Source organism: Sphaerodactylus townsendi, linkage group LG03 (genome assembly GCF_021028975.2).
Source record: "Sphaerodactylus townsendi isolate TG3544 linkage group LG03, MPM_Stown_v2.3, whole genome shotgun sequence".
NCBI classification, from domain to species: domain Eukaryota; kingdom Metazoa; phylum Chordata; class Lepidosauria; order Squamata; family Sphaerodactylidae; genus Sphaerodactylus; species Sphaerodactylus townsendi.
Genome location: NC_059427.1, coordinates 107219165 through 107240501, shown reverse-complemented (window position 1 = coordinate 107240501; position 21337 = coordinate 107219165). Strand labels below are relative to the sequence as shown.

At 40.6% G+C, this 21337-nt stretch overlaps 1 protein-coding gene across 5 annotated transcripts in view; it reads right to left on the bottom strand.

Moving 5' to 3' along the window:
• Positions 1-21337, bottom strand: part of GABRB2 (gamma-aminobutyric acid type A receptor subunit beta2) — a 181805-nt gene that overhangs the window by 8135 nt on the left and 152333 nt on the right. For 2 of the 5 annotated variants that reach the window (XM_048491881.1, XM_048491883.1), the window contains 2 exons: positions 16007-16117; positions 4274-4324 (listed from right to left, as the gene is read on the bottom strand). The exons of 1 other annotated variant lie outside the window; for it this stretch is intronic. In XM_048491881.1, coding sequence (XP_048347838.1) covers positions 4274-4324; positions 16007-16117 — 162 coding nt within the window. The remainder of the gene's footprint in view (positions 1-4273; positions 4325-16006; positions 16118-21337) is intronic. 2 more of the 5 variants (XM_048491884.1, XM_048491885.1) reach the window with 2 other exon arrangements.

The following is a 21337-nucleotide window of genomic DNA, read 5'->3' as shown; positions in this document are numbered from 1 at the left end:
TTCAAATGGTGTAACCTCTTTTCTTTCTGCTTTACATGCTTCTGTATAAACAGAATATTGTCTTTATTAATCAGTCCGTGTAATATCTATAAACATCCATTCCACTTCTGCAACTTCTTCCATTCTTGGGGGAAGAGCGGCATACATAGCATTCCCACTCACGCCAGACATATATTCCAAGCTTCTACTTTCTCTTTGATTTGGGGGATAGTCCTGCTTCAATGAGTGAGGGCCTTCCTTTACATCTAGAAATTCCCTTAGTTTCTACCTTTGTAAAATCCATGTTTATGAATTTTAACTGGTTTAATATATTCCAGGTGAAGTAAATACCCTCCTTGTGTTGATTTCAGTGGGATAAGGGATTGGAAGAAGCATCATTATCGACATCCTCATTCAAGTAGTCATATATCATAACTGATAATGGGCAACTAGAGCATGTTCAGGCTGTGGATTTCTAATGGGAATTAAGTTTAGCAATACTTTTATTTCCTGTTAACTATTGCTCATGTCATCCAAATTATGGGCTTCAACTATACCTTTTTCAATATAAAGTTGACAGGAGATTTGGGAATTCACCTGCCATTTCCAGGACCATTTCTGTCCTAGAATGCTCAGCTTAGGTCCCAGTGCTTCGGGGACCGAAATGGGTAGTCACTAGGACCCAAGCAGAGCATTCTAGATCATCATTGCATATGCAGTCCACAAAGCCAGGCATCATTAGACTAACTGTTCAGGAAGGAACATTCAGGCCTGCATTAGCAGTGAATGACTAGAGCAGGGCATCCCCAACATCGTGCCATAGTACCTGCTAACACATTTTCTGGTGCACCTGCCAAGTGCTTTTAGAAACAGTGTGGCCAGGTGCACTATCACCCAGCAGGACTTCTGGTAAATATTGGGGATCTGATTGGCTATACACTACAGTGTTTGTATTATTCTCTTCTCTTCTGGTGCATGTGGTTGAACCCACCAACTGTCAGAATTCCCAAGGTGCCCACAGGCTCAAATAGGTTGCGGGCTGCAGGATAGAGTGTTGTAAACAAAGTCTTATACATTTAGAAGCGGCCTAAATTGTTACTGTTTATGAAAAAAATCATTTTAAAATTATTATTGCTAATGTACCCGATTTAACTTTCAACAATAGTACCTTGTTAAATACCACAGAAATCTCAAGCAATCACACAATTTTAAAATTGTAGTTGGGGTTGAATACTGAATCGTGGCCCATGTCCAATTGTAACCCTTTATTTCAGAGACCTTACATTTAGGAAAAATGTAACAAATTAAAGTGAAACTTAGTCAAAGGTAGCTAATTATGCTTTATCTACAATTTTAGTACAATTTTATTGCACTCTGGCCAACATATACAGCTCTCCCTGTGGTGGTGGATAGGTAGCTCTCCTGTAGTCCTTTGAGTCATTTATCTATCCCCTCTCCACTGTGGTCAGAAAGAACAGAGCCACAGTAACATTCATTTAGGAGGGGGAGAATGTTAGAATGCTTGTGTGTGGGGGGGGGAGGTGTGAGAGTCAACTCAACACTTCAACAGTTATTCAAGGGAGAAATGATCTGACCATTGACGGGATAGTGTGAGCCATAGCTCTGGTTCAGGTAGTGCAGACTGGTTACTTAATTAATGGTGTTAAGAAAAAGTGACTGTTAATCCAGAGTGAATTCATCTTCTCAGGTGGGGTCTGGTCAATCTGAAGAACTCTTAAAGTTGGAGATGTCATTATAAGTTGATTGAAACTGTTGTCAGTCAGGATTTAAAGCATATTCAAGTTTTGAAGGGAATTGGGTTAACTTTTATTTAAGCTTCCCTGTAATAGTGATTCTCTGAAAAAGAAGAGTTGTCTGAGCAGAAAACTGTGAGGCTGCTGTAACATTCATACAGCAGATACTATTAAACATGAGTATTATATCTTGCTAAGGGAATGGGCAAACAAATCTATTTGTTCTCCTGTAAATTCTGCCTCCTGCACCTCAGTCAGGTTTACAAATAATTCAACATTCTTCACAATAACCAAATAACACTAACAGTGCCACTGAAATAAGGACTGTGTCACATTAGTGTAAAACTCACAGACTGGGATTTCTGTCATGACTAACACTGAAGATAGAGGTTGTTACACCCCTCTTCCATTTTATTTTCACAGCTCTTTTGGGTTAAGAAAGAATGACTGGTCCATTGTGATTCCGTCAATTTCATGTTGAGTTTAATGTTCTAACCACTATACCACACTGGCTCTTTCAAATCAAAATCATATCTTCTGTATGCATCTTCTGCATGCAATTCACATATGGATGTAGTGGAATGAAATCGTCATTGACAATCTATTTGATGTTTACAAAAATGCTTGATAATAGGATAAACTTTAGATACTACATGTTGAGTGTCTAATCTATAACAGAATAATATAATTCTGAACAGAATGCCTGGAAAAGCTCCCTTACTACCTCCAGTTTAAACAAAATAGGTCAGTAATCAAGCATACATTTTCTGCAGTCCACAACAAACATTTATATACATATAACCACAACAAACAAACTATCTCTCCATCACTGAATTCTGAAGTTCTAGGAAGAGATTATTTTTAATGGGGGAAAAACCCTGTTTATTCTATTTCTATTTACATTTATTACCCTCCCTTTACCACGGTCTCAGGGTGGGTTACAATAAGACATGCAACACTAGAATCATGACAGTAAAAACACAATAAAACACAATAAAATCCCATTCTAAAAACCCTATTCTAAAAACCTCATTCTACAAACCCAATAAAATCTCATTCTAAAAACCCAGACACACCTTAAAACCTCCCACATCCACCCTACCCACCCAGAAATGACATGTACATCATGGCACCAAGCATTAAAGAACTGACCATTTAGCAAATAGTAAATTCTTTAATGACTAAATATAAAACTTTTAAGAAAAAAGCAAGTTAGCTTTGAAACAAGTACATGATGACTGTGAAACAAATAAAGAACTTTTCTACAAAATCTAAGGTTAAAAAAATTGAACTATTAACAGCAGTAACTGCAGGGAGGGTGAGGAGGTTGAATGGGAGTGAATCAAACAAGCAGGATAGCAAAGTTTTTCGAAAATTTCATTTTCTATTTCCAGTCAAAGCCCAAGCTTCAGCCTTCTACACACTTTTATTTCAAAAAGAATATGTTAATTTGGCCCAACAGAATTTTTTAAAATATAAAATCATATAGTCATGCTCATTAATCATGAGAATACTGAGTGTGACTGTTTGAAACACAGGAAAAAGTCCAATATAATTGGACATACCAAGTTCCCAAACAGCGAGCTTTGGAATGTTTTATGAATGCTGCATATGTCCCATTACAGTATGACCAACTTTAGCAAGCTGTCACAGTTTCAGATAATTTAGTTATTTCCAGCCTGTATGGAATTTACCACTACTCATTTTTTCTTGTAAGGAGTTTTCTGCCGTTATCAGACACTTGCCTGGTAACACAACTCGAGAAGGCTGGAGGTCTCTTAATCTTTTCCAAAGAAACATTAGTAATTACTTGATAACAGTAAATTAGTAATGGATGAACCTCCAGCTGTCCTATAGGGCAGGTAGGTAAGAGAATAGTGTTTGTTCATAACAAGCCAGCTTTCCTTGAATGCCTTTTTCAATAACGCCTTGCTTAACACTTCCAAAACAGGAAGTACATAATCTTAAGATAAAGAAAAATGACAGAAAGCAAATTGATCTCTTCTTTGGACCTGAAACAGAGGTTTGAGTTTCAGTTTAGGAAGCTAACTTCAAACTTCCTTGTGACAGACAGGTTCACCCATCTCTAATGGAAATGTATGCTTGTAACTCAAGAAAAGCTTACAATACAACAGCAAAACACAGTAGATCTACAGGAAGCCTTTCATCCAAAAGGCTGCCAAAGCAATTTACAGACTTTAGAAAGCGACATCACTTCACCAACAAGTGCAGTCACCTCTCTGGCGAAATGTGGTGGCTATCTAACACTGCCAAATGACACACTGTATTTTAGAACAGGAAATGTAAAAATGCTGTAGCCAATTGAAACGATGCGGTGGGTGGTGGTGGTGAATGGAGGGGATTGTTCAGAAAGTAGGAGACAATTTATAATACAACTGAAATTTGGACAGGATGTTGGCATTATGATGCCAGCTCTAGCAAAAAAAAAAGTGCCATGGGATCTTTAATGACCACTAATGGTCCAAGACCTCAGTTTTATGTCTCTAAGGATAAAATCATTAGAAAACAATAAAATATACCTTTGTTGAATACATTTCTGGACAATGATATGTGCCAATTATTCTTCTGTCCTGTAAGTTAATAAAATCAAGACCAGTTTCCTTAGAGAAAAAGTAGCTGTTAGCTTTCATTTAAAATTAATGTACTATAGGCTATGATTACAAATTATGCAATTTAATTAAAAGCACAGGGCGCTCTGAGCCAACAATCAGCAGCAATGTATCTTCACTTTAGAACTGCTGTTGTTGTCTTGGCCCTGACACTGTAGACAACATAAATTTGTGATGGAAATGTAGGGGGGTGGGTTACTCTCCCAACTGGTCATTTTTGACCTAGAAAGAAATGATGACATGTAAAACCTATTTTGGTGTAAGTGGAAAACATGTGGGTTTAGGACATGATGGGGAAGAGTTAAAAAAAAGGGGGGGGGGCATTTGGTGCTGAAGGAATACTCAGCCACAGATCAAGTTCCCTGATGATATAAAAACAGATATTAGGTATACAAAGAAAAATTCCAAAGAGCAAGGAAAGTAGGACGGATAAAGATGAGAAGGGGAAAAACAATTTAAAAATCACACATGTGGAAGATGAATGCCAAACTGTAAAATACTTACTTAAACTCAGCAATCATTGGTGTGTTACAATCACTCTAAATGATAACATGATAAATGACAAACATAGATTTTATTGTTATTCCTGATCTTCCCTAGCTCATAAACCAGGTTTACCTATAAGAATCCAATCCCAGTCAAGTGTCCAAAATGATGGCTCTCTAAAGGAAGAGGGTGTAACACGTACAGAGTAACATAAAAAAAAATAAAAGTTTACTTATAGGACAAGGAAATTTGGTCTCGGCTTAGAATAATGGTTACTTCAATACTTTGCAGTATTTTCAAAACAAGAAAATTATTATTCATATCAGAGTTGCATCAGTAATTTATTTATACAATGATATTCCCTTTTTTCTAAAATTTTACTCTGAAGATACTTCTGATACTTCAAACATACTTCATGTCACTGGTACAGAATTTCAGATAAAAAGTCATATTCCCTTGCTTACAAACTGCTTGTTCTTAAAACATGGCTTCAAAAGCAAACCTGAAGACAGATATAGCCATAAAACGCTATCCAACTGAAATAAGGAGCAAAACAATTTAAGAGACTTAGGTAACACTGACAGAAGTGGAGGTATTATCCTCAGCCAAACAATGAGTCAAAGCCAGAAGGTATGCCTTATCTCCTTCAGTCTTCCAAAAAGCCTTTTATCAAATATTTAAGAGCTTTGTTGAAATAGATACAGGAATCTCAGTTGCTCTTACTACTGCAATTCTTACTCAAGAACACTTTCCATCATTTATTTATTTGATTTTTATACTCCCCTTCTTTCAAAAAGTTCATTTTTTAACCATTTTATCCACACAACCCTATACTGAGCAAAACTGACCAGGGTTGCCATTTACCAGGTAGGAGTAGGGAAACTCCCACCACATTTCCACCCTTACCCCAGTGAGGGGAAATGACAGGGCTAGAATGGCGTATCCTGACATCATGAAATCATTTCAGGCTAAAGCCCACTCTGCATGGGCCAAAAACAGTGCCCCAGACATGGTAAAAACACCGTTCTTGGGGCACAGTTCGCATGGCTGCTGTCTCCAAATTAAGGCAGCACCGTGCTTCTCCCCACCCCTTAACCAGCAGGGAAACGCTGTTTTTGAAACTTGCTCAATGAGTGAGGCTTTTCAAAAATAGCGTTGTGCAGTTGGAGGTGCCGCTTTTAGGCGCCTCCTGTTTTTTTTTAAAAAAACTACCTTCTCTCCCTGCACAGCTCCGCAGGGATGAGGAGGCACCCCCATGCTGCCCTCCAACCCCTTAGGTGTCGCTGTGGCTGTGGGGGTGTCTCCTCTTGTCCCCGCAGAGGTCTGCAAGGAGAGAAGGTAGGTTTTTAAAAAAACAGAAGGTGCCTCCGCTGAGGCGGCAGCTCCAGGGCCGCCCACACAGAAGCATGCAAACGGTCCTGGGGCTTCACTGACATCATGTATGCTGGTATGCAGCCGCTTCACTGGCCCGTGCGGAATGAGCCTTAGTGTTGCCAGCTTTGGGTTGGGAAATATTTGGAGATTGGGGCGGGTAAAGGAGGAAGGGGTTTGCGGAGGGACTTTAGTGGGGTGTTCCTCCCAAAGCAGCCATTTCCTCCAAGTGAACTGATCTCTCTCACCTGAAGATCAGTTGTAACAGCAGGAGATCTCCAGCAATTCCTCACTGACTGGAAGTGATGACCCTTTGTCTTCAGCTGCTCAAGCATTTACTTCAAATTCAAAATGGCATCATTATGTCAGGGGATTTCATTCTGGTCTGGTAAGTCTCCACCTCACAAAGTCTTCCTTGGCTTGCAATTTTAACAGTGACTAGACCAAGGTGAGACTCATGGCAGAGTGGAATTTGATTCAGTTTCACCACTTTCTGCCTTTGCCCTTCCCCTTCTTTCTAAATTCCTTTGGGCCATTACATATTTTAGCCATTCGTTCCAGGACATCCTGGGTTGGATCCAACTAATTTTTCCGCCGGTGAAAAAAACCCACCCACCCACTGACTATGTCATGAGTGGACAAAAGCCAGGTGGAATGAGAACTATAGCAAGAAGGGAAAAATGGGGTGGAAAAGTTAGCCTGCTTCCCTTTGTCCTCTCTGTTCTTCTGGGACAGTTCTGATCTGTTCCTCTGCTAGAATCCTATTCTGTACCTTTTTGTCTATGCCACTGTGTTTGTGATGTTCCCTGTGCAGCCAGATACCCTTAAGACTAAAACCACCCTGGAATTAGACTGTTCAGTTTGCTTTGTGGTAATATTAGACCAGGTGAGCGAATCACTGCCAGATACTTCACAAGCACTGTGTTAATGCCCCACATTATGAGGGCTCAGCATGTGCCCTGAGTGAGATCTAAATATTATAGCTAATATCTAGACTGGCAGTTTTTCTAGCAAGTCATTTGATTCATATATAATGTTATCAACAATTGACATGAAACGGTAAGTAAATATTTGGTAAATGTTTAGAAATTTAGAAAATGCTGATTTAATTTAAATAGCACCAACCTTTTTCATGGCCTTTTCAAAAGATGAAGTCATTCTGAATGACGTGTGACAAAGAACTGGGTACCCTAAATAATGACCTTAACCAGTTTGAACTGAAAGGTTAAGACTATTTACATTTCACTGGTTTTTTACATGTTTGATTCCCTGCTCCTCCACATGAAGCCTGCTGGATGACCTTGGGTCAATTACAATTTTTTCAGAACTCTCCCAGCCCACATGCAGGCAGGCAATGGAAAACCACCTCTGGAAGTCTCTTGTCTTGAAAACTCCACTGGGTTGTCAAAGTTAGCTGTAACTTGATGGCTCGCAGACACACAATTAGATATTGTACCCTCAAAAGAATGAACTCTTTAAAAACCACGCCTTTCAATTATGCTGGAACCACAGATATTACATTCTTGTTTGCTTCTTCGATGCTTATGCTGAATGTATAACTGATACTGAATACCTCTTTCAATCTTTGGTAATCTAGCATATCAAGTAGCATACAACGCTTTAATTAGATTTGCAGACATATTATCTTACTCTTTTGGTAAGATGGGTTTTCAACGGGTTTTTAAAGCTCTGCACAACCTGTGTGCTAGAAAAGACAACAGAATGAAAGTACACTAGGGTTGGTCAATACTAAAAAAATTCGGTAAAATTCGGATTTGGGTATTTTGGGGCATAAAATGATTTGTATGCCCGAATCCGAATCATAGCCAATTCGGATATACCCGAAAATTCGGGTAAATCCGAAAAATTCGGGTCCGTTTTATTATTTTTTTGAATTTTGGGTGTTTTTACACGTTTTGGCCTGCAGGGGACGCAATTTTAAATGGCACTGAAAATTTCAGGATATCATCTGGAGACTGTCCTGATGATTCTGTTTGGTGCAGTTTGGTTCAGGGGCAAAGTTATGGACACTCAGTAAGGCCCCATCCCCATTGTTTCCAATGGAAGCTAACAGGAGATGGGGGCTACACTTTTGAAGGTCCATAACGTTGGACCCTGAACCAAACTTCACTCAAACTTGGGGAGTATCATAGGGACAGTACATTTATGATACCGAAATTTTGGTGACAGTAGTTTAAAACTGCACCCTCACAGTCATCTAAAGAAATTTCCCAGATTCTGTGCTCTGTAGTGGCTGGTTGGCTCCATTGCAGCCAATAGGAAATTTGTGTGGGGGGGCTGTGGAGTGTGCATTTCTCATGGTAAACCCACAAAACTTTCAGGGTGTCTTCAGGAGAGTCTCTTCATGACACCATCCAACTTGGTGACCAAGTTGCTTCAAGGGGTTCAATGTTATGGGTAGGGTCCATCTCCACTGCCCCTTAGTAAGCAAAGTTCCTCAAACCTGGATGGTGTCATTCAGACTCTCCTGAAGATACCCTGAACATTTTGTGACTGTACCTGATAAATGTGCACCACACAGCCCCTCCACCAGAAATTCCACATTGACAGCAATGCAGAAGTCACTTAAAAAAGAACCTTGGGCAAATTTTTTGGGGGGTACCTGCAGTAGGGCACATTTTAGATTACATATCAGCACCAAAATATCAGGGTATCATCAGGAGACTGTCCTGATGACATGGTGCAGTTTGGTTTAGGGGCCAAAGTTATGGACCCTCAAATGGTAGTAGCCACCATCTCCTTAGCTGTCATTGGAAACAATGGGGATAGAGGCTCCCTTTGAGGGTCCATAACTTTGGCCCCTGAACCAAACTGCACCAAACTTAGGGGTGTCATCAGGACAGTCTCCTGATGATACCCTGAAATTTAGTGCCACTAGTTTTAAAATTCCGGTTTCATGTTTCACGGCTCCTGCACATGAAGCCTGCTGGAGTGAGGAGCGTGAACACGAACCAGCATTTTTAGCTAGTGACACTAAACTAGGGTAATGATACTAAAGTTTGGTGCAGTTTGGTTCAGGGGATAAAAGTTATGGACTCTCAAAGGTGTAGCCCCATCCCCTATCAGCTCCCATTGGAAACAATGGGGATAGTTGCACTCCCCTTTGAGGTGGTCCATACCTGAACCAAACTGCACCAAATCCTATGGGCAACATCAGGACAGTCACCTGATGATACTCTGATAATTTGGTGCCGATACATCTCAAATCCCCAAGATTCTTTGTTCTGCAGTGACTTGGCTGTATTGCTGTCAATGGGGAATTTTCTGGTAGAGGGAGCCAGAGGTGCACATTTCTGATAGGTATGGTCATGTAGGTATCTTCAGGAGATCCAGGTTTGGGAATTTTGCTTCAGGGGTTTAATTCTATGGGACCCAAAAAAGGGTAGGGCCCATCTCCCACTTCCACCTGAAGTAAAATTCCCCAAACCTGGATGGTGTCATCCAGAGACTCTCCTGAAAGATACTCCTGAAAATGAAAATGCACTCCACAGCCCCCAGAAATTCCTTATTGACAGCAATGCAGCTACGTCACTGCAGAACAAAGAATCTTGTGCAAATTTTGCCTGCAGGGGTGCATTTGTAGATGCATCGGTACTAATATTTCAGTGTATCATCAGAGACTGTCCTGATGATACCCTCCAAGTTTGGTGCAGGGGGCCAAAGCTATGGACCCTGAAAAGGGTAGCCCTCATCTCCTTAGTTCCCATTGGAAAGAATGGGGATAGGGACACCACTTTTGGGGTCCATAACTTTGGCCCCTCACCAAAAATGCACTAGTCTTTGAGGGTATCATCAGGACAGTCTCCTGATGATACCCCTGAAAATTTGGTGCTGATATGTTTAAAATGTCCCCTGCAGGCCAAAATGTGAAAACACCAAAAAATAAAAAACGTGGTAATCCGAATCCCATGGATTCGGATCTGTTAGGATTCGGACAGCTCAGATTCGGCTCCTGCTCGTCCGAATCCGTCCGAATCCATGCAGATTCGGTAAAAATTCGGATTTGGACTGTCCGAATCTCCAACCCTAAAGTACACATTGCAGATCAGGCCCCTTTCATACTACCTCGAGCCATCTGAAATATTCTGTCCGTCTCCATCAGTAGCCTAAAGCCTAATCTGTTTTGCTAACATCTCTAGGACACAACCAAGTGATACAATTCCATCCTATGTCATCATCTCCTGTTTTAGAGGAACTTCTCAAGAGTATTATGGGATCAAAATGATGCTGATATGTGTGCAACTTGAGTTGCATGATTTGGCCCTTTTTTCTATTTGTATCTGGCAGTATGTCTGTATAAAGTGCTGCAGAGTTGCGGCTGGCTCATGGCCACCCCAGCAAGGGGCTTTCAAGGCAAGTGAGAAGTAAAGGTGTTTTGCCATTGCCTTCTTTTGAGGTCTCCCTGACAATACTGCAGGGAGGCCTCTGCTGCTTAGTTTCCGAGATCCTACAAGACTGGTTGTCTTCAGTCTCTATGTGTCTAGCTAAGGGATAAAAAAGAGTCCATAAAGGGTCAAAGGCTAAGAATCATGAATAAGAATTCAGCTTGTTGATCAAGTCTCCCACACTCACTTGTCTTCTTTACCTACCCCCGGTCACATGAAAAAGGCCAAGGAATCCTCAGGAACATCATGGAATACAGAATAGAGTATTTCAACTAGGAAATCTGTAGACATTACAGACCTCCTACTTGTCTGAGCAGAAATACCTTTCACTTGAACAAGGGTATCTTTGGATTCATCCCAAGATGTCCTGTAAGCAGAACTATCAACTCTTGGATGGCTTAAATTTAGCATGGGCTTAGCTGCCTACAGACAGGGTCAGTGGGACAAGAGGTTGAGCCCATGTGCTCATGATAAACATGAGAAATAAAAGGGAGAAGCCAACAAGAAATACTCTATTTTATCTAAGATGCTTAGATACATTTGGTTGTATTGAATATGGTTTACATTTAGCAATATTCTCTCCTGACGTTTCGCCTGCATCTGAAACGTCAGGAGAGAATGCTGCTAGAACACGGCCATACAGCCCGGAAACCACACAGCACCCAAGTGATTCCGGCCGTGAAAGCCTTCGACAATGCTTAGATACAGTTGTTCCATGTGCTTACAAATCCTAAAAAGCAATACACTCAAATCCAGAGGTCCACTACCAGTTAAAGTTTTCAGCTCAATCAATGGTAGGACTACGCAGCTTCACACACGTTACCCGGGAGTGAGCCCCATTATATCTAGATTCTAGTGGATTGAATCCTATGGAAGATTTCCATGGACTGAAGAGCTTTCTATCCTCCTCTCCAACCTCAAAAATGCTGCTCCTAGAAAATAGTTGTGGGAAGATAGTTGTGGGAGAAGGAGAGGAGAACGAGGGGGAAGAATCACCCCCCTTACCTGTGGAAATACTCCATGGGGTCCAAACCAATTGGACTAACTTTTGATTCAATGTGTGTATGACCAGACTAAAAAAATCCCTGGCAACTGAGTCTGGAAAACATTTTAGTAGAAGTTGATAGTAAAACTAATTTCAGTTTTAACACACAAATCTCTGTTCTAATTGACTAACAAATGCAGGGCAAAATGGACGGTTTTCAGTGCTGGTGCTGTGCTCTCTTTCTGGTGTGGATGTACTGGGAGAGAAGGAAAGCAAAAAAGGTAGCATATGCCAGTCACAGCAGTAGGAGAAGTCGGTTTTGATGCAGAGAAAAGCCTTGGCTGAAAACAAAAGTAACAATCAACTGCATGCCATGTTTTCAAGAACTGTGCAGCAAATTCAGCTGCCTTACAAGCAGTGGTGGGATTCAAATAATTTAACAACCGGTTCCGCTGGTGGGATTCAAATAATTTAAAAACTGGTTGTTTACAAGCACCATTTTAACAACCGGTTCTGCCGAGGTGGTGCGAACCTGAATCCCACCACTGCTTACAAGTCACAAAATAAACAGTTAAAAATTGGCCTCTTACCTATTCCCTCCACTATATGAAACAGAACCTCATCTGGCAACTGGCCAAAAGGAGGAAAAACTATTGGAAAACTGGCTGGCAATCCTGCCTACGTAGAAGGGAACTGATTGAGAAGAAAACCCCAGCACAGGTTGGAGTCTTTCTATGGAATCATACTGCTATGCAGTAGAATGGTTGTTAAGACAGAAGATTTTTTTTGGTTCCCTCATGTTGCATTCTACGAGTTTGTAAATGTGTGAGAGCCATGTGTGATGAGATGGGATAGATCTGTTGTAACGAACCTTTGGCACTCCAGATGTTATAGACTACAATTCCCATCAGCCCCTGCCAGCATGGCCAATTGGCCATGCTGGCAGGGGCTGATGGGAATTGTAGTCCATAACATCTGGAGTGCCAAAGGTTTGCCACCACTGGGATAGATTGTTCACTAAACACTGAAGTGTGCAAGAGGAAAAGAAATCAGTCACACCAATGCAGTTGCAAAGCTACAAGGGGATGGTGGGGTGCGCTGTGGTATGGGCGCACGCCTGGGGGGCATGAAAAATTGCCCCCAGGCCCCTCCCCCTTTCCCGGCGGTGCCCCCCTCTTCCCACACTTACCTTAGTTCTTTTCCTTTTTAAGAACTTTTTCAGGCTGCAAAAGGCCTGATTGCAGTAAAAACGGCCTAAGGAACTACAGTTCCCATGAGACCTTGGGGCTCACAAGGTCTCCTGGGAAGTATAGTTCCCATCAGCCCGTTTTTACTGAGAACAGGCCTTTTGCAGCCTGAAAAAGTTCTGGAAAAGGAAAGGAACTAAAGGTAAGTGTGGGAAGGGGGGGTGCTGTGGGGGGCGGGGAGCGCTGTGGGGGGGCGGGGGGGGGGCAGAAAATTAGAATGTGCACTAGGCACAGTTTGGCCCAGCTACGCCTCTGCACCAATGTAGTATCAACTTAGTACTCAACATGAGCTATATAACTTGGCTCCAATTATGTCAATGTTTTTCATATGTAATTTTCATAAACTGTGAAATGGCTGCATTTTTGCTGCACTGCCTGGCCTACTGGGTTTTTTTTTTCTCATGACTGCTGCATCTGAAGGAAGTCTCTATTAAAATACCTTAAATAAAAAAACAGAGCATTTTTAATGAAAGTTTCTTCCATGGCCAGAGCTAATTAGCTGCTTAAAGGCACTGCATGATAGAATGTTCCATTATGTAAGAGAGCTGATACATTTTAAACATAAATACTGCTGTTGTGCAAATCAAAGTTGGCACTGTGAGATCACTACTACAGACAGAGAGAGCCTTCACAGCAGAATTCATTTTTGTGTCTGATGTCAGCAGGAAAGCACTTCAGATGGCATAAATAAGTTACCTTGTGACCTTTTCCTTAATACCCACAGGCCAAGACTGCCACCACCTCATTACATCCATAGCAAATGCTTACATAATGCTAATGAGATCAGAAGCAATGGCATGTGCACTGCTGGTTCATGGCAAATTCTTTTTCTTTCTTTCTTTGCTGTCAAGTTACAGCTGACTTATGTTGACCCAGTGGGGTTTTCAAGGCAAGAGATAGTCAGAGATGGTTTGTAATTGCCGGCCTCTGTGTAGTGACCCTGGTATTCCTTAGTGGCCTCCATCTGTTTAGCTTCTGAGATCTGATGAGACTGGACTAGCCTGGACTATCCAGGTTAGGGCAAAATTCTTGCACAACAGCAATGAACAGTTAGAATTAATAGTTATAAAAATGCTTTTAAAATGTTTCAGCACTACATGAATGCCGTTTCAATTAAATGCAGTTTCAATTAAAAAATCTGGACAGAAATGATTTTGGGTAGACTACTTGTACTATTATTCTTTTTTTTTTTTTAATGAGCTTTCACTTTCATGATCTAGAATACAACTTCTCTCGTGGTTCTGACATCATGGTACAAATGCCCAAGTTGCCAAGATGGAAAATTAAATTTACTTAACCATGACAACATGGTAGAATCCCTTAAACAAAAAGCACTGTTCCAGGCATAAGAAAAGATGAGTGGTGATATAGTACTAAGGTATGGAATTCTGAGGGGAAATCATCTCATTGAGCCTTTTCTGTCTATTTTACTTTACCTCCTTTCCTGCTTTAAAATTATACATAATCTTACTACTGAATTCAACAAAAGCCACTTCTTCAGAGATTGCATGGTATGAAGTATAAATAAAGATTTACATTTTGCCTCTGCTCTAAACAAGCTGATTACAATTTGAATTGTTCCTTTGCAACTGAAGTTCCTTTGCTACACTACTCCCACCTTCTGACTGAGATATAAAGACTCAGAGAAATCCATTCCTACTTATATCTTACAAAGGGAACTTTGACTTTCAAAAGCTTATATCTCCCAAATCTTGTTTGTCTCTAGGGTGCTACTGGTGCTATTAAAATCTAACTATTCTACTTCAGACCAGTATGGCTAACTTCTAAAAGTGGCAATCATTAGTCAGTACACAGTTTTTCCTTTTTTCAGTCAAGGTCAGCATTTCTTCCAAATTTTCATTGTTTGGATTACAGTCACAAGTGGGATATTGGGGGTGACGATATCCCTGTTGCTGTTAATACTGATTTTCCCCACATCATGCTGTGTGTGAATAGCTGCATCAATTTTATGGTATTCTCTCTTAGCTACAGTCCTTCCAAGATACAAATGCACCCTGAATAATTTTTGCAGAGAATGCAAGAGAAATATGAGATGGCAGCCGTAGATATCTCCAGAAGGAAGTACCAAGTAGATATTGAGAAACTGACAAAATCTCTGTGTAGCAGACCTGAGTTACAAAAGTGGAGATTTGTACTTTGTCCTCTAATTGGATAAGAAGTAGGACACATGTGTTTTAAACAAAGATATACATATTTTTTATCTTGGCTCTTCCACTGATGACCAAAAAAACCAGGTAGTCTTTCCAATGCAATTCTCTTTCTGTTTCTATTGCCTAGCTACCAAACAATATTCAGACCCCTAAGGCTGAAGGCAGATACAATATAGAAAAAGGCTTGCAGGAAAACAAAGGAGTTATTGATAAGAGGCTTGCTTGAAATAAGACTAGAAAGAACCTGTTCACTGAAGGAAACATTTGCACAAAATCAGAAGCAAAGCAAATTCAAGATGGCACATTGGCCAAGCTGCGTGAAAGGAAATACAGAATCAGATTTCAAGATGACTGAAGGTACGGAAATGTATTAACCTTCACAAATAACTAGCAAGCCAGGAATGAAATACAAATCTTGACCTCAGAATGTAAATCTATACTAAATAAACAAGTGCTTTAATTTCATCATAAACAAACAAAAACAAATTAAAAACCAAGCCTCCTACAAATTTAAAAACATAAATGCACCAAAAAATGAACTTTTTGATAATTAAGCACTGTTCATTAAGCTGTGAAAAATCTAGCACCTGAAATATCTAGATGGAACCATTTTCTTCTAAATTTTAGAAATAAGCTGCTGTTATGCCTTTTTAGAATCCTCAGTAGTCAACAATATTAAACGCAGAATATGTCAAGAGAAAAATACTACATCAGAATGAGTTCAAACAAAATCTTTGGGAAAGATTAATGAATTTTGACATTGTGATACGTAGAATTATTTCTGTTAGTCTCTTTTCATCTGAAAGGATTCAAAGTGACTTACAATATAATGAATGATGAGAATGCAGTGGATACTTTAGCTGGGTTTTAGTAAAGCATTTCATACAGTACTATACAATAGCTCATGGTTAGAAAGCCAACATAAGATGTCTTGGACAGTTAGTACAATCAAATGGATCAAAAACTGGCTATCTAACCGTATTAAGAGAGTAATCGTAAGTGGCAGTCCATCTAGTTGGGGAGAGATTTCCAGTGGGATCCAGGGATCGCAATTCGGTCCCATTTTGTTTTATATCTTTATAAAAGATCTGGAAGACAAAGTAGAGAATACGCTAAATAAGTATTTTAGCTTCTACTGATTAGGGAATGGTGATCAGAGCTAGAACCAGCATTGTAACCCTATATGCCTTTTTAAAATTGGATGATTAGATTTTATAGACCATTATTTCTAAATAAGCAAAGAGACAAGAGAATAACAGAATACAGGAAGTTCAGTGAAAAAAACCCCCAGAAGATGTCTTTGCTGTGTCAAACATGTGAAATGTTTTGTGCATCTGGACATTCCTGCTTCATGCAAAAATGCAATTATCACATAAAAAAGACAGATGAGGAAATATCATCATATATATTGTAAAAACTAAGTGAACAAAGAGCTTGAGGCAAATAAAGTAAGCAACAAACAATATGACAGTACACTAAAGTGGAGATGTGTGACAACGTGGGAAAAGAAGGCTGTTAAAATAAATGACATTTCTAAACATTAAAAAAATCAGACAAAATCATCATGAAAATAGTACTTGGCACTAACCTGAAGGGCATATGTGCAATGCTTGCACTGTTAACTAGATGTTTGAAACAACAGATAGGTAATTCATGAACATTTCAGGGTGGAGTAACTTTTGGAAATTTCAGGATGGAGCACCTTTTGAACACGAAGAAGATTTGGGTCTAATTTCAACATGTAAAATATCATTTGATTTAACCTTCTACCCATTCGACTGTATTCAGAAGGATAATTGCAACAATTCAAATTTCATTGTATTGGGGTAGAAAAGTTCCCACAAAAATGTTTGTGGTGGCAGAAGCCATTGTGTTTGACAATATTAAAACATCCCGAACTTGAAAACAAACTTGGACATGATGCAGAATGCTGTTTTGTGCAGACTCACCCCTCCTAACTTTTATACTGAATAACACACATTAGAATGGTTCTTTTAGAAAGCTATAATTAAAAAAATGAAACAAAAATTTTATCAATGTTCATGATTTTAAAGAAAAACATCAGGAGGAGCGTCTTTTTTTAAAAAAAGTAGAAGCACCAAATTTGCTACATATTTACTAGTGACACTTGTTAGAAGAACCACTAGGTTTGGTAAAGACTGAGACAGGATTTCCAATTTTATGGATCTTTCATTCTTTCCCATGGAGCTAAAATAGGGCCCCATAAAATTGGACCCCCTGACCCAATCTTTTCCAAAATTTGGAGGTTCTTCTAAGGCGAATTGCCAACAGCTATGCTACAAATTTGGTGCCCCTACCTTAACAATAACCCCGCCCACAGCCATGGAAAGCTTTAGTGGAGTCGAGGGGGGAGTGTTAAACTCTAAAGCCCTGTGGAATTTGATGTAAATTTGCCAAAGCATTTTCTTCCTTTCTACTGCTATAGTCAGCAATTCCAACATGATCCCGAAAGAATCTGATTTTTCCCCAGATTTTTCAGGATTGGGATTACTGGCTATAGTTAATAAGTGACTGTCCAATTTGGCTTTACCAATGTATACCCCTAACAATAAGTTCTTCATGCATTTTGCCAACATAGTATCAGAATACAATTAAAGGAATGAGATGCAAAGTCAAATAAACTCAAAGCTCATACATGTGTAGGATGGATGTGCCAAGCCATATGAGATAATTGGTAAGAGGATATTGTGACCAAAACACAGAACAGCACACTTGAACTATGAACAAACATTTGACACCTGTTTCATCCTTCCTTCTATTATGTAAATATGAAACACGTTTTCTGTCATGCCTTTCTTGGCAGATGTTTATTTTATTTATTTATTTATTTATTTATTTATTTTTTCAATTTATATACCGCCCGATACATAGGGGAAGCACTGAAGTCTAGAGCTTATGTATTTTTATACTACTTGTAAAGATTATATTGTTTACTAGGTTTGCTTTGTTCTAATTCTGGGTAAAATGGAACAGCTGCGTTCAAGGCAAAAATGAAAAAAAAAGACAGGGAAAAAGTCCATTTTGAGGACAGTCAATTATTAGGATGGGAACAAAGTCCTCAATTTAAAATGTAATGGTTGTTACAGTTAGAATGAATTAAGCAGAATTTCTCACTAGGGGAACCCTAAATTTTTAAATGAAGGCTTTAGCAATAACATTTTCTCAGCTACAATTACTATCCAGATAATTCGTGACACCATTTGTACAAACACAATCTGGAAGCTTGTGTGGGCAATAGAGCCATCATAGTATAAAAGCTGGTAGATGTCAATAAAGGCCTTGGATTGGAAGAAAAGCTGAATTGATTGCTATCTCTGTTGGTAGTTCATCATATCATAGGGACAAAAGTCTCTATCTTTTCAAGTGATCCTCTGTTATTATTTACGATCCTCTGTTATTATATATGTGGTTGAGGAAAAACAAGGCTTAATACCCAATTCAGTGGATTACACAGTATTCTTTGATGACATCTCTTCTAATACATTACAGTATGTACTGAGACTGTCTCTACCCCTCCAAATATATACCGTTTTTGATGTGGCTCTGCATTTCTGTACAAGCTGTTTTTCATCTAACATCATTTGTCACAAAAGGTCACTTTTTACATGCACAACATACCCCTACAACCATGCCATATGATATGCCGGGGGTACACTTTAGCTCAACTGGAAACCACGTTCTAAAACCCTCTGATCAATGCTAAAGTTTGAATTACCGTATATACTCATGTATAAGTCGAATTTTTCAGCACATTTTTAATGCTGAAAAAGCTCCCCTCGACTTATATGCAGGTCATTAAAATTTTTTGTGTGTTTTTACTTTGCCGGCCAGCAGGGGGCGCAGTTTTTATGCTAGTGGCACCAAAATTTCAGGGTACCCTTAAGAAGACACTCCTGATGATACCAGCCAAGTTTGGTAAAGGGGTGTTTATGGTTTAGGGGGGTCCAAAGTTATGGACCCCCAAATGAGGTGCTCCCCATTCCCCATTGTTTTCAATGGAGCTATTAGTAGATGGGGCTACCCTTTTGAGAGACCATAACTTTGGGATCCCTCTGAACCAAATCCTTTCACTCAAACCTGGCTGGTCTCATCAGGAGAGTCTACTTTATGATATCAGCCAGGTTTGGAGTGAAGTTTGGGTCAGGGGATCCCAAAGTTATTATTGACCCTCCCCAAAGGGGATGCCCCATCCCCCCACATTGTTTTACAATGGGAGCTAATAGTAGATTTTCCATTTCTGATAATATCCCTCTTAAAATCTAAGTTGGGTTACATTTGGACATACAGATGATGATGAGGAATCCAGCTTTGGAGGATTTTTAACTCTTGTGTTTTAGCGTGGTTGCTGGTTGAGCTAAGTGTTTTTTGCACTTTTAAAGCTATTAAGTTGATACCTCATATTGTTCTTGTGGTGCTGGACCCTCTCTCTTTTTCCAACTTACAAGCTTCTGCCAGTTTACTGTTTTTCTTTGAAATAAATATTCAAAAATATTTAACCAACTGATGCCTCAATTGATGTGTCCGGGGGTCACTGCGCCGGCTCGCCCCGGACTTGGACGGCTGGGGGCGGGGCCGCCAGCGCGCCGGCCGGCGCGACGCCCCGACCCGCGGCAGAAGTGCCAGCGGGGGGGCGGCGCCGACGGACGAGAGGCGTGACGAGGAGCAGCTGCGGCTTAGCCATCAACGGGGCGCGGCCGGGACGACGGCGCGGCCGGGAACGCCCCCGAAGACCCGGAAAGCCTTCAAAAGGCGAAGACGGCCGGGAGAGCGAGGCTGGCCGCGGCAGGGCGTGGGAGGGTTGTGCGGGAGCCCAGGGAGGTCGGGAAAAGCGTCGTGGGGGAAGGGAGGTGTACCAGAGAGAGGAAGAGCGACGGAGTAGAGAGAAGAGGAGAGAGAGAGAGTGGAGGAGCAGAAGGAGGAGGAGTGAGAGAGAGTGGAGGAGCAGAAGGAGGAGGAGGGAGAGAGAGCGAAGGAGCTGAAGGAGGAGGAGTGAGAGAGGGCGAAGGGGAGTGCGGAGGTGCCTTGGAGGGGGAAGAGAGGAGGCCAAGGAGGGGAGAGAGGCTGGCTGGGAAGGAGGCAGCAGACCCCAGTAGGAGGGCAGCCACCCCCAAACGCCAATAGGAGGGAACCCCAGGGAGTGAGGGCTGCCCTCACCCCTCGAGGAGCACCCTGTGGTTTAAGCAGCTGACTGCATTACGAGCCCCAAAGACCGGGGCCACAGACGAGGAGTCCATCACCTCGGATAGGGACGGTGGGACGGATTGTCGCCGCGGCCACAGGAGGGGGAGGGGAATCGCCACATGATGTAATTTTATTGGCATCTATTTTTATTTTTGAAATTTACCAGCAGCTGCTGCATTTCCCACCCTCGACTTATACGCGAGTCAATAAGTTTTCCCAGTTTTTGGTGGTAAAATTAGGTGCCTCGACTTATATGTGGGTCGACTTATACGCGAGTATATACGGTAACTAGTTACCATTTCAGACCCTAATTCTACAGTCCATGATTCTCATTTTCTGCTCATGAGAACAATCAAGCAGCATTCATTATGTAATCTAAACATCATGTATAATCTATACATTTCCATACTTGCTAGAGAACCAAGCATACATGTCTGTCTGTCTGTCTGTCACATACAGAGGTACCTTCAAATGAACTGCTGTACATTTGAATATATGATCATGGATCTCTTATGTTAAGTTTTAGGACAATGAAAATGCGAATGGGAGACTTCCAGGAAAGGCTGCCATCCCTCGAGAACTCTGAGATAGGGGAATTATTCCTCCATTGGCATCAAAGGTCTGATTAATTTTGTCAGACTTTAAAATCCCTTGGATCACCAAGTGGATGTTTAAAAGGTGCTATCCCTGTGGAAGCCCTGTGAGGAGAGTGGAAAGAGAGCTTATTTTAGAGCCATTCTGCTGAAGAAAAATTGTAAATGAAGAGCCCCAAACCAAACTATTGGCCCGAACAATGATAGATAAGACTTATAATATAACTAAGACTCAAAGTTGAGAAGGTTTAATTGTTATCTTTTAAGAATTCTGACCACTATCTGTAACAAGCTTAATTACAGACAAGTGGCAAAGAGCTGAAATGCAGACCAGAAACGGTGATGTTACATCTGAACTTACCTCAATGGGACTGCCGCAAGGATGAATTCGGAAGTCAAAAAGAAAGACAATATTATTTCTTTAATTATTATTAAGATCAACGAAGACTTAGTTACCTTTAAGAATAACGATACAGGCACAGGACTGAGATAGAAGAGTGCAACAAATGAAGG